Below are 16,766 nucleotides of genomic sequence, written 5' to 3' on the forward strand. Positions count from 1 at the left end.
GTCGTCCTCTCAGGTGGGGAGGGACAATGGTACCAGAGCCGCCTGTGAATGCAAAACATGTGATGTGACTGAAGATTTATATAAGGGCCCCAAACAAGTTAGTTCAGACATCCTGAATCCTGCACAAACTGGACCAGCAGCCAACATGAGATTTCTGGTGCCGCTTTCTGTCATCCTTGCTGTGGCAGCGTTTCACTCTGGTGAGAGTCAGAAATATATATCTATATATATATATATATATATATATATATATATATATCTATATCAGTTATACACTAGATGTCTATATATATATAATCAATATATATATATATATATATATATATATTGGTCTTTGTTGTTGTTGTTGTTGTTGTTGTTTTTGTTTACAGGAACCTAAGTAAATTCAAAGGTTGTAAACGATTAAACTTGTCTGAAGTTAGCTTACCAGCTTCTCTTTAGATGCACAATCAGGCTTTCCTTTGCTGATACCAATTTCCAATTTTACGTTACATGTTTGAGCCTCTCAATTCTGTCTTAAACTGTTATAAATATTCTTTATGTGATACAAAAGAATATTTGTATCACATATTCTGCAGCTTCTTTAATGAAGGCGATTTGCATCCAGTGGAGAGTAAAGAAATTACAGACTCATTCAGACTTAAGTCTAAAAGCATAAATCTTTAGTCTTTGTTTAAAAAGTGCATCAAACATTGTGCTGTAAACTGAAACTTGTAGTAGTTCTTAGATTTGATGCTTGAACTGTGTCTCAGAAATTATATTTTTCGTTTTTGGTAAAATGATTTTTCATCATTTTACATATTTATTATTGCTTCTAGCCCTCTCAGCATCTCTGGAGTTGGCAGAGAAAGAGGAAGAAGTTACTCAGTATGGTGAGTAGAGGTTTATTCATAAAAACAGGAATGATGGAGAATGTCACAAGCTGACAGAATTGCCTTAACCATACTCTTTCTGTGTAGATGGGCTGATTCAGCTGCAGAAAATAGGTAATATACCAACTACTTTTTTTTTTTTTTTTTACAGAATAATCATTTTGATAGATCTCAAAAAATTTGGATTCCCCCCAAAATGATTAAGTCCTAAATTTGAATGTAATCTTGGTATTTTTACTTTTCTTACTTACATGGCTTTGTTCTCTCAGACCAGATGGAGTTTGATGCCGCTCAAAAAGCTGAAGCAGCGCAAATGAACAGTAAGTTTAAATCTGACAATAAAATAGTTGAAAAAGAAACAGATATGTAAAAATGTAACTATGTTTTTGTTTTTTGTTTTTTTTTGTTTTTCAAGTTACAGAGAAGCAGAGTGAAGATAGTCACTATCTTGGTAAGAATAAAACAAGAAATCATGTTTTCCCACAAATAATTCCAGCTGATTATTTGGTAAAAGCAGCCTTTTATCTTCACAGAGGCTGCTAGAGATGGATCTGGTGAGTTCTAGTCTTTTACACAGTAATTCATTATCACCGAAATAAAGCTAAGGTTTCCTTTATAAATGTTTTAACAGTAGAGGAACATGATAAAGATGAAGATGAAGATGAAAGCAAAGGTTTGTGGATAACATGTCACAGTCAATGTTTTAAAGATTTTAAAGATTACCATGGAAATACATGTTTTTCTTATTTTTGTCCTTTTGTCCTGACAATACTTAACATTTTTTAATTGTATCCATTTTAACCTACTTAGTTTTTCTCCCACCTTCTTATATTTCCACATTAGATTTTTACAAACCCCAGAGCATCAAAAATGATCAGCAGCAATAGATTCTGATCAGTTTTGAAAGACACAAAAATGATCACTTGAAGATTGGCTTGCATATTTAGAGATTTGGGTAAGGAGATATCAAAAAAGAAAAAAAAAATGTGCAATTTGCAGTTAACAGAGTTACTTTTGTATAACAGATAACTGTTGTACAACAGTTAAACAAAAGTGAAATGTATAACATAAACAACAAACAAGCAAAAAATGTTAAGGGATCAAGGAGGCTTAGCCGTGTTTAATGTTGTCTAACTATACCACTGTTTTCCTGCAGAGGGAGCAGCAGGTTCCAATGGTGCCGCAGAGGAAGGTGACGCAGGTTTGTTGTTTAGCCTCTAGGTGGCAGTAAAACACAACTTTAAAAAGCGATGGTGAAACAGTGCGTTAAGTCTAAATAGCTGCATTTATGTCCCTTTTCCAACCCAGAGTCAGAGTCAGAGTCCTCTGAGGACACAAAGGGTGAGTGTGGAAAAAAACCAAATCCATTCAAGGGTTAATTTCTGCTCTTCTGATAATTCTTATGTTTATGATTCATTATTATTATTATTATCAGGAAGGCATGTTGCGTTATTTTTTATTTTTTTATTAATTAATTCATTGTAAGAATAATACGTCTTACAGATAAAAATCTTTTTCTAGAATACCCAGAGACATCGACACTCAATTGTGTGGTATGTGAAAACACTGAGAAAATCCCTTATGAGATCGACTACCTGCTTTAAAAACAGTTTTTTCTCTTTCCCCTTGCAGCTGGAAAGAACATCCAAGAACAAGGTGAAAAACTTAAGTAACAATTTAATGTGATATTGCACAGATACAAACTGTATCTTTATAAATGCATAGGTCTTTATGAATGCTCAGATTCAGACAGTAAAAGCTCAGATCAGAAATAGTGTTTAACATTCTTTGAGGCCGACTCAAAACTACCTGCAGAGGCGAGATGTGGTGAAATGTTTGGAGTGAGAGTTTAAATTGTGGGTTATGCAATAAACCAGACAGAGAAAAACAGAGCCGGTCACATCCAGTTTGGGCTTGACCTTTTAAAATAGTGACATTTATTGTGGACTAAAGTCTGCTATAAAAACTAAATGAAGGTTTGACCACTTTAGGCTGTACACCCCCCCAAAAGGCTGTTTACTTTAAAGGTGTAATTATGTAGCCACTGATATAAGCTCCTTTGACCTCAAAAAAATAAGATGTTTATTTTGACAGTTCTCTTAGTGTGTGAGTAAATCTGGGACATGAATCCAGGACGCTCAGAGGCATCTGTCCCCAGGTACTTACTGTGCTTGATTTATACAGTTTCACCTGCCTCTGGTTATTTTAGGAACAAGAATCTTCTAAAAAATATCTGGGAAATAAGCAGATTTTAGTTTAGGTTTGCTTTTGGAACAATGAGGGGATTGTTAGCCGTGGTTAGAAACTCATTTTGCAGCAAACCCCAACTGGTAGGGAATACTGCAGACCAAAAGCTGCCACTTTCAGAGAGAAACATTGCTGCAGTCATAACTCATCTTCCTCCCTCTGGAGTTGCGAGACGTAAAAACCCAGTAGGGGTGTGATTCATTAACCCAAAGCCATGGAAAACTACTGCATTGTGGTGTTTTTAAAAGCTGGCGTAAAGGAATTCTGTCTGTTCCTGCGTCACAGATGTACGACTGAGATCCCTGCAACACGTGGGCCCCAGCGCTTACTCATCGCCACCCCGGAGCTGCACCCAGCTTTCCAACAATAAGAGGGAAAACAATCCCACCTATCCTTTTGTTTTCCTTCACAGTCACAAGCCAAAACAGGGAAGGTTTGATTTACAAGAATTTTTCAAATGAAGAGTTTCAGACAGAGTATTTTTACCATTTTTATTGATTTTTCCATCCACAATTGTGGAGCAAAAGATTGATGTGCATTTTAAAATAAAAAAAATCTTTGGTACCTAAAAAATAATAATAAAAAAATAAAATAAGGCAACTACAGCATCTATAGGTTTGAAATGCATTTAGTATTGCAGTCAAGTGACCACATGCAGCACACTGTATATTTGCCCCCATTCTGAAGAAAAACAGGCCAACTCTGTGCCAATCGAATCAGTTCACTTCCAGTTTTAAAACTTGTGTATAGCTAAAGTATCCTAACTGTCTCAGAAGGTGCAAATGGTATCAAAAAACATACTGAAAGTAGCAATTACAAGGTGATCTAGAAAATACAAGGCTAAAGCAGGCCTAAAGCATTAACCATCAAGGATGATGCAATCAAGTTTCAACAGGAGACTTAAGGACTCGTTTGGAAATACATTATACACACTGGTGGACATTCTGTTAAATCCTAAAACTGAGGTGAACAATTTCAGGCCGTTTGTGCACGTGGCTTTGTTTTCATTTTGTTCAAGAAATGACCCTTTAATGCATACAGTATTTTCCATATTAATCTGCAAGTGGTCATCCAGTGTATACAGTTACATCTTACACTGTAAGGGAGTCTGGAGAATAAACCATTTTAACCAACTTCAGCTGAACTTGTTTTTGATTCTTTTACGAGAACAAATGCAACGTACGGATTTAGGGCATACAACAAAGCCAGATGCAAAATATGAAAATTAAATACTCTGGAGTAAAGAGACATACAGCGATGAATCTTGTTTTTAATCCTAACGTACAGCTCTTGCATCTACATTACTTTCAGCATGTGTTATACTTTAAATTACAGGTGTGAACAGTTTATTACTGCATTTCCAATACTGTCAAAATAAAACAAAACAAACAAAAGAAAACAAACACAAGATGGTTGTATTTACATCACTGGAAAAAGTAACAAAAAAATTAAAAGAAAAGAATTAAAAAGCATCAAGAATTTACAGAAATGATGAGATATGAAAAAGATTTCTTCCAACAGAGATCCGAAAGGAACAAATAGCAAAAGTTAAGTTGAATATGAACCACAGGCACATATCGTAAGTCCTTTTCAAACGTTTTTCCTTTCGTTGTCGTCGGCCTGAGGTAAGCCATATTTAAATCTGAAAGATGCCGTAGATGAAGATGGCCATGATGGCGGCGCTGATCAGGCCGGAGATGGGAACGGTCACAAACCACGCCATGAAGATGTTTCTGAACAGACGCCAGTCCACGGCCTTCCTGGAACGCAGCCATCCCACTGCTACCACCGACCCCACCTGGAAGCAAGGCGGTTGTTAATCTCTTGGATGCGTCATTTTGTAAAACTTTGCCTTGCAAATGTTTTAACGCTCCATAGGTAGAAAGAGAAATGGATGGTTTTGTTCATTTGCATTGTGCCGTCAACTTTTACTGCAATTATTGTTGTCGTTTCAAAAAATGACAGCCAAGGCTCAGACTGGACAGAGTTCATTTGTGGAAATAAATTTTAAAGTCTTTCCAAACACTTTCAATAAGACGTCAAATATATTAATATGACAAACACAGGCAGCAGGTTTAGATTCATCCTGCTGGAAAATGAACCTCCTCCATAGTCTCCAGTAACAGAATATATGGGCACAATGTATTTAGAGTAGGTATCAGTAGATGTACAGATATTTTATCAGGAGAACTAGTTTATCACAATAAGTGATGCATTCTAATAATTTGATTGCATCTAAACAAATTGAAAATAAGACACAATTTCACTACTTGTTTGCAATAATTGTTCATGAATCTATGATCTTCATTGAACCAAAGCACATTTTCTACATCTTCTATAAACTGTAAACTATTAACTGTAAATTGAAATTTTTTGTTGTTTAATTTCAGTTCACTCCACTTTCCAGACTTTCACATGTAACAACCTCTTAAAAAGTAGTTATGTGTCAATGTTGGTAAATCACACAACATATTAAAGTTTTATGATTATAATGTGATAAAGTCCAAGGACTATGAACACTTGGAAGGCATCACATTACTCAGGAGGAACTCTGTCCATATTTAGACCAAGTGGCAGGCTGCTTACCTTAGCAGTCATTTGTCATACTAAACAGCCTCCCTATGTCTCAGTCAAATTCACAGACCGCAGCTTTTGACTGGCCTACCTTGCAATGGGTGGTTGAGACAGGCAGACCAATGTTAGAAGCAACCACGACAGTCAGAGCTGAGGCCAATTCGATGCTGAAACCACTGTAGGAAAAAAAAAGAAAAACACTCAGGACTTAAGAGGATGTGTCTGAGTGGCTTGCTAAATCCAGAACTCGGTAATGTCTGGAGAGGATGTGGTTTTAGGGGGTGATGTCTGCTTTCTGTACCTTGAAGGCGTGATGGGGGTGAGGTCTTTGCCCATAGTCTGGATCACCCTGCGACCCCACACCCACAGGCCGATGCAGATGCCAGCGCCGCCGTACAGCAAAAGCCAAATGGGTGTCGGTGCGTTAGAGGTCACGCTGCTCGTTGTGTAAACCAACCACAAAGCTACCAAAGGTCCAATGGCATTGCTGCAGAGGAAACGGAGAGGTTATTCACACACTGGGCAAAGAGTTAGGACAAGTTAAAATGTCACCAGCAAGGTCATGCTGTATCTTATCAGTGCAACATGACCTGCGCTGTACAGAGTCCTTACCTCACGTCGTTTCCGCCATGGGCGAAAGATCCAAAGCAAGCTGTGAGGATTTGGAGGAACTGAAACAGAGTGGAGACTTCAGGCTTGTCTTCTTCGGTCCGGTCATCCAGAGAGCTATGGCTGCTGCCCGCATCCTCGTTTCCCACCTCTAGTGTCACGTCGCCTTCGCCCAGACCTTCAGGAGTTGTGTTCTCTGCTACAGCGTTGCAGTAGCTGGTGTAACTGTCCATGCGCACACGCTTCTTTTCCTGACCGCCGGACCCCGGGACCTTGTCGCCGTCTTCGCCAACGCGAGGGTCCGCCTCTCTGTGCCTGAAGTCACCGTGCAGGCCGATGATGGCCATAGTGTATGAGGTGTAGCTGTTGTTTCTTCGAATGGGCCGGTCACCCGGCTCGCCCATGCAGTCGCCAACCTTAGCCAGGTGGAGTTTGTGCAGCAGGTCTTTGTAGAGGCCAGAGTCCTTGTGGACCGTGTGATACTGACTGTAACCATTGCTGGGGATCTGAGCCGGTCTGTTGTTGAACTGAGCTTGGTTATTGAAGTGGACCTGGCTAGGAGAATTTGCAGAGCCGTTACTGTGCTGGTTGTTGAGCTGGAGCTGGTCGTTTGTTTGAGGCTGTTTTGGGGCTGCAGACAAAAAATAAATACAGATAAAGTGTCTTATTCATTGCAAAAACAAAATCTTACCAAGTATTTCTGGTCTAGTTTTCAATGCAAATATCTTAGTACACTTGAAATGAGACAAAAGTAACTTAAATTTTCAGCAACATAGCTTGTTTTAAGTCAGTACTTTCTAAATTTTGATGGAAAAGTTCTAGCTACTAGTGAAATAATCTGCCAGTGGAATAAGACATTTTTCTCCATACCTTAGCTTAAAATATGGGAAGAATGTGTTGCATTTTTCCATTAATGTTAATTATTGACTTAAAGTTCTTGTATCATGCTGAAAAGTTACTTGTAAGTTAATTGTCTTATTTCAAGTGGACTAAGATATTGGCACCATAAACTAGCCCAAAAATACTTAGATTTTGTGTTTTTGCAGTGTTTGATTTATTTCACAGAAGTGCCACATTGCATTAAATTTACTTCCATTTTGGTCAGACTTTAATTTGGATGTCATAAAACATAGAAATCCTCCAAATAAAACTGGTTGGAAATATAAATCTGACGGTTTTAATGAAAAGACGTCACCTAATCGCAACTAGGTCATAAAAACAACATTCTTTGAAGCTGGTGCCATTAATGAGGATTGACTCAGTGTTGGCTATTTTTAGTATCAGTATCAGTGTTCATATCAGAGAACAAGAAAACACGAAGGCTAACAAACACCAGAGATTAGGGCTGGGCAATAAATCAATAACATATACTACCATAGACACTTGGTCAATATTAAGATAATACGTCCATATTTTGGGGAATGTAGGCAAAGGATAAGATTCAGCTGCTCAACCTCTCATTGCCAGTTAAGCAAGATTGGTGCTAGGAAATCAACATGTTGGTTACCTAGAAACATGTTGCGTAACTTGTGCAGCGGCAGTTTAAGGTTTCACCATCGTGACTCAGAGCAGCTCAAAAATCATAAGAAAACTGAGTATAAAAAGGAAATGCATTCCAGTTTGGCAATAATTTAAATAAAACTATAGTGTAGACCTCTATGAAACGCCTATATTGTGAGAAACATTTTTTAGACATACCCTCCAGCCCTGACAGAAATTGAGCTCTAAATCATGATCTCTTACCATCTGTATTGCAGTCATCTGTGTCATCACAATCCCCGATGTTAAAAGCAACCTTGCGCTCCTTATTAGTTTCCCCCTCCTCAGACTCTCCAATGTCGAACGCCACCCTCCGCTCCTCAGGGACCAGCTGAGGTTCAGAGGAGTTTTGAGTGACAGCTGGCGCAGCAGGTGTAGACGTCTCCTTGGCAGTCTGCTTCAGGATGGGACAGTGGGCCTCTTTGAGCTCTCTCTTTTCCATCAGGGGGCTCTCCGAGGGGCTGGAAGACTTGATATCTCCTGGCAGGAGAGACATCAAGGTGAGATCGTACAAGTACACCAACCAGCTGAGATATTCAAACAGAGCCGCTGTTTTCCTTCTGCCTAATCTGTGAGATTCCGTAAGACTTGTGTAATTACAGAGTCAAAGGACTATTGTCCTACAAATGTAATGTTACCCAAGTTTAAAGGAGAGCCTCTGTTCACAGGATCAGACAAATGGATTAAATGGACCATATTTACATTACTGCCAAGATGTTACCTAATCACAGAACAGTAAACACAACATGAGGCTCACATGAACCGACATTTTGTGCTTCCAAGAAGACCAGAAATTCCACTTAATGTTTTCTGTAGTAAACATGCTGGCGCAAGCCGACCAGGAAGTACCCTTACTCTATTCAGAAACCTCAAGGTCAGAGTTCCAGTCACCTCCCATGTTTGTTTTTTTTTAACCCAGCCATGTGAACACCTTAAGTCAACCCAGGCTTATTTTAGTCAGAGTTAAAGACCAATTAGAGGATCACTTTGACCCAATTAAACGACTTGTAAGGTGGCGCTCACCCAGAAAGGACGCATTATCAGGTAAACCCAATGATCCACAAGACCTACATAACTACTTTGAACCTTTTGAGAGCCTTGTGTTGTCACATCTTCTGAAGTTGTGTGACAAAGAAGGATTCGACCAAATCAGTGTACAGAGAATAAAAGCTCTGTTTAGGATTCAAAGGGGTTAACAAAATGTTCTGCCCTAAAACCAGAACTCTTGATTTATTGGAAGGGGGAGGAAAAAAATTAATCCAGGATTATGAGGCATAAATAGGTGACAATACTGGGTAAAATATATCCCTTAGATCCATTTGGATTATGTGAGCTCTCAACGTGACTAGGCTGGAGCTAAACGAGAACCAATTGTTCACTGGCCTCAAAAGTCACTTCAGAAATCAAACACAAATAAGAAAGAAAACATAACTTGGACTTACGTTCAATCTTCTTCTTGAGACGAGGGCAGACAATAAACCAGACCACAATGGCAGTCAGCAGAGCACAGGCCATTGAGATGAGCAGGATGCCCCACCAAGGGACTTTTTCAATTCCCAGCTCTGAGAGATCACCAGGGTCCACACAAAGAAACACAAGAAAGGCAAATAGAAACAGAACATTTTATAAGACAAGGCAGCAGAGGCTACCTTTATGAAAGAATAAAACTGAAAATAAACCATGGATTACAGGAGACATTTTAAGCCTGAGATGCAAGACTAGTAATCTTGCGTCTTATAGGAGCAGCACACGCATCGTCACTTGACTGCACTGCATCACTATGGCACCTGGTTATAAATGGAAAGCACATGTACCCCTATATGTGAACACTTACATAACACCCAACAGGTGAGAGAGCACAAATGTCAACATGACCCCTAAGAGCCCAGCCAACAATTGCACACGGACAAAGTTCCTCAAAAGGAAAGAAAAGTAGAAAAAGGGAGGTGGGTGAAATTGCACCCTGCAACTTTTCACTGTAGTGGGGGTAACCTCCTGCCAAGACTGCAGCAAAACTGGTGCAGCACAGTACAAGCCCCTTATTTGAATTTCCCAGAGGAGGAAGCCATCTTTGTCTAACAGAGTTGGAGTTGGCAGTGATTACTTGTGAACAGAAAGTAAAGACTACAAAACACACACCTGACACTTGCTCTGTTACGGTCACCTTGAGTGTGCATATTTAAGTTGTTTTGCCATTGCAAGATAAACAAAAGGAAATGATATTTCCTTTGGCAGTGCAAGATAAACAAAAGGAAATGAGGGTCAAAGATGCATTATAAAAAATGTGTCCGCTGCCATGTTAATTTGAGGGAAGAGTTCACGGTGACAGCACAATCTCCTCACGGAGTCACACTGCAACACAAGACTGCAGCACTACATTGATGTTTGTTCAGTTGCGCAATGTAAGCGCATTTCCCCCAGAACAGGAACAAGACGACGACAAGGTTCCAGTAGTTCAGCTCCCTTATGGGGAGGTGTGTCTGGGTGTGTACGCTTATGTGTGAGGAGACAGGAAAATTAAGTGAAGCTGCGTCTACTACACTGGTTACCACTTCCACATAAAAGAACAGAGCATATCACACAACAGGAAGTGAAATTTAACCAGGTCTGTGTCAAAACCTTTTCCTGAAACCTCAGTACTCTGTGGCCTACAAAGCACAATGACAAGGTCTGTTTTCCCTCCCCTGGTGCCACATGTGCAAGCCAACACCCACTTCAATAACATACGACCGCTCAAACTTCCCCTTTATGACTCACTCGCCAATAAAGTTTTTAGTTGTGCAATTATATATTTAACTCAGACCCAAGGAGCTTGTTTTTTGATTGGAGTTAAAGCATTGTATTCTAAATAAAGTCAGTGTGCAGTGTTAACCACAGGCTGCTTAGATGCGTCAACTTTTAGAAAGTCAATAAAAAAAATTTTAAACTTTCCCTCATTTTCCCCTCGAGATTTAAAGTAATAAAGAAGTGCCAGAGACTGGCTCTATAATGCAGTCTCAATGCTCTTCCCCAGTACACAGTCCTTTATGAATTAGATGAATCTTTGCTCCAACGCAATTGATTTAAATTATTTCATCACATTCTCAGAATGCAGAAGCATGTTACTCAGTCATTTAAGTCATCTAAAACATGTAGGACAATAAGTTGTGAATATCAGGGTTCAGAACCCCTGTTATCTCACCCAGTCGACCAGCTTTCGTTGTGTACTGCTATTCAGCTGGATGAACAAAATACTTATTTCCCCTTGCTTACAAGAAGGAAAAAAAAAAAAAACAAAACGAATTCCAGGTCACAAAAACCAAAGGCAGTCAAGATATAGAAGCAAAAGGACACCCATCCATTGCTATAACTGCCTCAATGTGACAAGAAAATTACAGTAGGGAATCTACAAGTGTCTAAAATCTAAATCTTTAAAACCAATTAGACCCTTATATCTTTGTTTGGAATGCGTTTTGTGCAAATCTTAAGTTATTTGATACTCAAATATATGATGTAGTGAGACTCAATTATTGGCTAATTACTGGTAACCGATAAAGTGGGGTAATAATGGGGATCGTTTGTCGTCTCCAGGGCTACACCAAAATGTCCAAAAACCAAAAATATCTGAGAAAAATAATAAAAAAATTCAAGTAATTTGTTTAGCGAAATTTGATGTCTGCATCACTCAGAAGTTTACCCTAACAACATTAATGCTTATGTGACATTTGCTTTAGCACTTTGAACAGGCAGATCATTTGATACTGGACAAGATTGCAGTGCAGCTAAAGCAGTTGAGTGATTTATAAGGGGAGAAAACCTCAGGTAACATGAGACATCCATCTGTTATGGATAATCAGCTGAAATTTAAAGTCTTGGCTTCATACTGCATTCAGTTGTCCATTTGCCAAGATAAGCTCTCTCACATGGCTGTTTATAAACTGAGTGCAGGAATATTCTGTAGATGGCCCGGTTTCCATTCACTCCACTGTGCTAACATGTTGATTTGAAGAGTTGAGTCTTGTTGCAGGACACGCTGTACTCTGTTCGTTGCAGATACTGATGCAGCTGCTGCATTAAAGCACACAGATCAGCAAAATAAGAGTCTGCCTTATTCCAGAGTAGAGCCGATTACAAAAGTGCTGCTACTGGATTAGATTTATATAATTATCTGATTTCTAAAGACATCTCATTTATCTGTAATATATGCTTTTTTCTCAAAAGCTTATTCTTGTTCATGTTGCGACTGTCTATAATAATGTATGAATGCGTGACTCTAACCACTGTTCGTAATCCTCATCTAATGTGATTAACACGGGGCAGCTTGTTAAGATCTCTAAGGGAAGTCTCACACCTTTTCATGCAACATACGCATTTACTGGTCCTCACGTATATTGTGGTGGGTTCCGATGGGAAGGACCTCACACAACTTTACAGAATATGTCTGTCTAAGCCAGGTTAGCTATGCTGGAAGTGCAAGTGATCTCCTCTGAATGCGCCGATGTGCATGCACATCTGCACACCAAATGTGGTCAAACTCTGGCCTGTAGCCGCCATTTAAAGGCCCAGGCCAGCTAACATCTTGAACTTTTTGGCCCTGCAGAGAGAAGAAAACAAAAGGAGCAAAAGCACCTCATTTAATAAAATGCTTCCAGAAGGTCAAGACAACTAACAATTATCAAGAACATTACCATAACAACAAGAGGCACAAGAAAAATCACAACCACTTCATCTTTACTTCTCCGAAGTCTGAAGATGCTCAGTTAATTCTAGTTTCCATTCCCTTGTTGTGCTCCACTCTTAAACTTCATTCCAGCTATGACCCACACAGAACCACAAACAAGAGGGCCTCAAAAACATGTTAAAATAAACACGCCTTCTGTGAAAAGTGGTAAACAGTCTGGTTCTGCCTGGAATATATGCGTGGGCATCCGGCTGTCTGAGGGAGCCGTTTATTTTAGGTTTTGGCTGCTGGCAGTCACGTAGAGAAAAACGAGACAATGATACTCACCCGGCGCTCCAGCGAACATGATGGAGAACAGGTTGACCCCCATGGTCAGAGCATAGAAGACAGGCAGGGCTTTCAGGCCGTTAGGCACAGGGTCTTTCTGTGGAACAGAAACAAAATCATTCAGATTTACAGGTTCTACTGCATTTAAACAGCTACAAGGTCATAAATTGAATGTAATCCATGTGGACATATAAAGACAGGACAGCATTTCCATGTTGGGAAACAAAGACATCAAGTTTATAGCTTAGAAAAATCTGCTGATTTGTAGCAATCTTCATACCTTTTGTAAGATGAACATGCGCACAAAGTAGAAAAGCACAGCCGACATTATTCCAGACAGAAGGGGACTCAGGAACCAGGAAGCAACTGAAAATAGAAACTCCGATTTAACATCAAATGTGACTTTTTACTTATTAACCAGTTCCAAAATCCAGCATCCTTGGAAAATTATTCAGCAAGTCAAATACAACTGTGGCAATTCAAGTGTTGTTTCAGGTCTGTCACACTCAACCAGATTCAAAATTTCTTGCAATATACAGAGGTTTTCATAACAGTTACTATAGATTTTAACCTATCATCACAAAAGTCCAGCCAAGCCTCAAATATATACATTTTAATAGTTTATAGCATAATAGAAACATTCCCATTGTAACTGCATAAAGGTTAAATGAATCGTTTTCTCCTGAAACCATGGTATTAAAAATAAATTAATTCTAGCTTTTCCTGAATTGCTTGGAGAAAATGTAAATCACACCGTTATTGTCTTTGTGTCTACAGTTTACACACCATGTGCATTTACATAAGATATTTTAAGCGTAAATGCAGGTTATACGGTAACAAATTGAGGACAAGTAAAATGTCTTCCTTACCTATACGAAGAAGCTCAAGCCACTTGACTCCTTGCTGACCTTTGGCAACCAACGAAAAGCCAATAGTAGCACCAACAATGCAGTGTGTTCCAGAAATGGGAAGCTTAAGGAAAGAGGCAGCCAGCTGCCATACAGCAGAACCTATAGAGAAAGAAAGAAAACAGATTAAAATACAAACTTAAAAAAAAAAAAATTAACTACTTTAAAGCTATATATACTTTTTTTCTCCCAAAAGGGAATTTTAAACTATGTACAGGTTACTTACCAGCCATGGCACTGACAGATCCAGCCATCAGCACATGCTCAGAGCCATTGTACATGCCCACGTCAATGATACCCTTCCGGATGGTTTCACTCACTTTTGCCCCAAGAAGGACAGAACCCAGAGTCTCAAACACTGTAGCCAGAATGCAGGCCTGTCGCAGGGTCACAACCCCAGAGCCAACAGCTGTGCCAAATGAGTTTGCCACATCATTGGCACCCACAGAAAAGGCCAAGACGAATGCGATAATGAAGCCAACGATCAGCAGCCACATGTAGTCTGTCATAGGAGTGTCTGTCACTGCTGCTGCAGTAGCAGCCAAAATAACTGCAGCTGTAGTTGGTGAAACCATGATTGTAGACTAGATTTGAATTACTTCACAATTTTAAGGGAAAGTAATGTAAAAAAACTATTTTGATAAGGCTACTTTTAAATAGCAGCCAATAAATTCAAGAGGTATTATGTAAATAATAATAATAAATAAATAGCTTTTCTATAAGCTGAGTTACTGAGATTCAGCAGTGCAAACTTGTAAAAATCTGGGACTGACCAGAAATTAATTAAAGTAAACTAGAGGTATAACAAAAGATTTATTGCTATCCAGTAATTATTCTAGATTTTTTGCTGCTGTTGTGGTGCTTGGTTATCAAGCAGAGGGTGCAACCAGCCATTGTGCAACTGTGACTGCAGGTGGGCAGGGGAACATTCTGAAAAGAGAAAACAGAAGAAAAAAAACCCTTTAATCTCTATGGACAGTCACCTAAACAATAATTAAATTGACAAAAGCCTCTTTTTACGTGGCATATGACGGCATAAAAATCCAGAAGCCACTGCCTATACCGGAAGATCGTCAGCAGCGTGCTTTCCAGAAAGCTAAAAGGGAAGCCATATTGAGGAAATGGCGCACGAAGAATCTCCTATCAATAACGACCTTTGGTATATCTCGGTCAATACATGAAACATTTTGTGTACAGCTGCCTGATCAGAGGAATCGGATTTATTAAAAGAAGTGTGGAGATAAAAGGCGTATTTATCTTAAGTGGAGGCACGATTTTACTACGTGTGCACGTGTCGTCACTCATTCACGCTAAGCAAAGAACGAGAGCTCCTTCTGCACAGTTGCAGCTCAGACTGTCTAGACAACAGAGAATCAGTGAGAGATACAGTGTAGTCTTTAATTCGTCTTTGTGACCGGCCTACTCGCTGCTGTGGGCAAAATATGTTTTTTTTTTATAAGTTACGTTTGCCGAGCTCTGTCTATTTTTTCGTACGAGGGATGCAACCGGATGTGAGCCGGTACAGACTCCTCCAGTTGCAGATGCGGTATCTTCATCGTTTAAGTGGATCTTCTGCGTCTTGACCCAGTTAAATTTCATCCAACAAATAGAACGTTTGAATGTATATCAATAATGTTGATGTCAAGGACGGTCACCTTTTTCTAAACAACAAAAATTACGCTTATATGACAATGTATGTAAAAGGTACACGCCCCATATCCTATTTTTGGAAACAATTGTAATTTAGTTAAAGCTCAGGAAATGTTTAGTTCGCAATAAGTGAATCAGTTTACTATTTACAGCTCACTTGATGTTTGTGATGACAACATTGTTCGAGCTGCCATTAGCTATAGACTAACATCGGCAGTTGTTATACAGCCTTAAAATGCAGTATTATGCCTCTAAACCAAAAAAAGAGGGCTCAAAGTGCTGATGAAGATATTAAAGTTGTAAACTTACCACACGTTACGACAGTCGCTCCAGAAGAAAATACTTCCTTTTAGCTGGTAAGCTAATTAGCTCGCGCGCCCTCACAAACGGTTCTCTGCGATAGCGCGCGCGGGATAAGGAAAAATTAAACAGATTAAAAAATATCTCTTCAAAAGCTGTCTACACTAAAATAAAGAAATTATTTTGTCAAAAAATATATATCTGCGACAACACCTATATCGGAAATAAGTACGCTTTTAAAGTTCTAGAAAGGTCTCCGTTTCAATGGAGGCTTCTCTACCGCATGTATGAAACTTGCTCGTGCCGGTTCTGCGAGACAACGGGGGTTCCTTTTTTTATTGGATACACCCTTCAGGAAACCCCGCCCCTTCCAGCTCCTCCTTCACGTGATCGGCGCATGTAGCCCTCCCCTCCCCCGGTAAAAGAGTCCATTCTTCTGATGCAACACAAACAGGGATGGGTCGAATTTCTTGGGAAAGGGGTTTTTTTTGTTGTTGTTGGTTTTTTTCGGGTTTTTTTAGGAAAAGTTAAACAAATAAATTAATATATTTTTAAACTAAATATCATACTGTCAGACTTTACATTGTTCTTACACGGAGTGGAGCAGTAATCCTATGAATATGAGTTTTCCCAGTTGTAGTCAATAAGAAATGCTTTACTTTACACGCGTTGCAAAAAGTGATGCGTTTATCTAGCCTTTCCACCTCCGAGTCTCAAATTCTGATGTTGTGTAAGAAAATATCTGACATGTACATGAACAATAAAAGCTACAACAGAAATAAATATGGTAACATGTCTGCATAACATGTTTTCATTTGTTAAATAAAAAATAGTTTTAAAGAGAAGTCACAAGCATTAAAATACTTGAGACTGTGGTGGAGGTTTACCTTTCAGCAGGACAATAACCCCTAACATTTAGTCAAAAATATAATCCAATGGTTTAAATCAAAGCATATTCATGTGCTATAACCATGCAGTGATAGCCTAGACCTACATCAAATTGAGAATCAGGACAACTGGAAAATTGATGTTCACAGAGGCCTTCCATCTAAAACAACCCGACCCAAGACATTTTAAAAG

The 16,766-nt window shown here is 39.1% G+C and overlaps 2 protein-coding genes across 3 annotated transcripts; one reads left to right on the top strand and one right to left on the bottom strand.

Annotated features, from left to right (window-relative positions):
- Nucleotides 1-55: 55 nt before the first annotated feature.
- LOC122846897 (histone-lysine N-methyltransferase SETD1B-like) lies at nucleotides 56-4,257 on the top strand. Of its 2 annotated transcripts, none has more exons than XM_044144151.1 (12): nucleotides 56-200; nucleotides 819-872; nucleotides 960-986; nucleotides 1,142-1,192; nucleotides 1,288-1,323; nucleotides 1,406-1,426; nucleotides 1,504-1,545; nucleotides 2,029-2,064; nucleotides 2,181-2,213; nucleotides 2,394-2,425; nucleotides 2,505-2,528; nucleotides 3,405-4,257. In XM_044144151.1, exons 1-12 carry the CDS (start codon nucleotides 146-148, stop codon nucleotides 3,414-3,416), a joined length of 423 nt encoding a protein of 140 aa, XP_044000086.1. In that variant the 5' UTR covers nucleotides 56-145; the 3' UTR covers nucleotides 3,417-4,257. The 2 variants fall into 2 exon arrangements, with proteins under 2 accessions (XP_044000086.1, XP_044000085.1); XM_044144150.1 differs by having other exon boundaries at nucleotides 64-200; nucleotides 2,029-2,073.
- Nucleotides 3,599-16,005, bottom strand: slc20a1b (solute carrier family 20 member 1b). Its single transcript, XM_044144147.1, has 11 exons — nucleotides 15,696-16,005; nucleotides 13,963-14,666; nucleotides 13,698-13,838; nucleotides 13,109-13,194; nucleotides 12,829-12,925; nucleotides 9,284-9,403; nucleotides 8,046-8,321; nucleotides 6,306-6,933; nucleotides 5,995-6,180; nucleotides 5,785-5,869; nucleotides 3,599-4,917 (listed from the first exon to the last, which is right to left on the bottom strand). Exons 2-11 carry the CDS (start codon nucleotides 14,309-14,311, stop codon nucleotides 4,756-4,758), a joined length of 2,130 nt encoding a protein of 709 aa, XP_044000082.1. The 5' UTR covers nucleotides 14,312-14,666; nucleotides 15,696-16,005; the 3' UTR covers nucleotides 3,599-4,755.
- Nucleotides 16,006-16,766: the final 761 nt, after the last annotated feature.

Source organism: Gambusia affinis, linkage group LG17 (assembly GCF_019740435.1).
Source record: "Gambusia affinis linkage group LG17, SWU_Gaff_1.0, whole genome shotgun sequence".
Lineage (NCBI taxonomy): Eukaryota > Metazoa > Chordata > Actinopteri > Cyprinodontiformes > Poeciliidae > Gambusia > Gambusia affinis.

Coding starts and splice junctions, on each gene's coding strand:
- LOC122846897 (XM_044144150.1), top strand. CDS start 146: ATGAGATTTCTGGTGCCGCTTTCTGTCATCCTTGCTGTGGCAGCGTTT. Junction 1,324..1,405: donor TGAAGATAGTCACTATCTTG/GTAAGAATAAAA, acceptor TTATCTTCACAG/AGGCTGCTAGAGATGGATCT. Junction 2,426..2,504: donor CATCGACACTCAATTGTGTG/GTATGTGAAAAC, acceptor TTCCCCTTGCAG/CTGGAAAGAACATCCAAGAA.
- slc20a1b (XM_044144147.1), bottom strand. CDS start 14,311: ATGGTTTCACCAACTACAGCTGCAGTTATTTTGGCTGCTACTGCAGCA. Junction 9,404..12,828: donor CATGTTCGCTGGAGCGCCGG/GTGAGTATCATT, acceptor GTGATCTCTCAG/AGCTGGGAATTGAAAAAGTC. Junction 6,181..6,305: donor CATGGCGGAAACGACGTGAG/GTAAGGACTCTG, acceptor TTTCCTCTGCAG/CAATGCCATTGGACCTTTGG.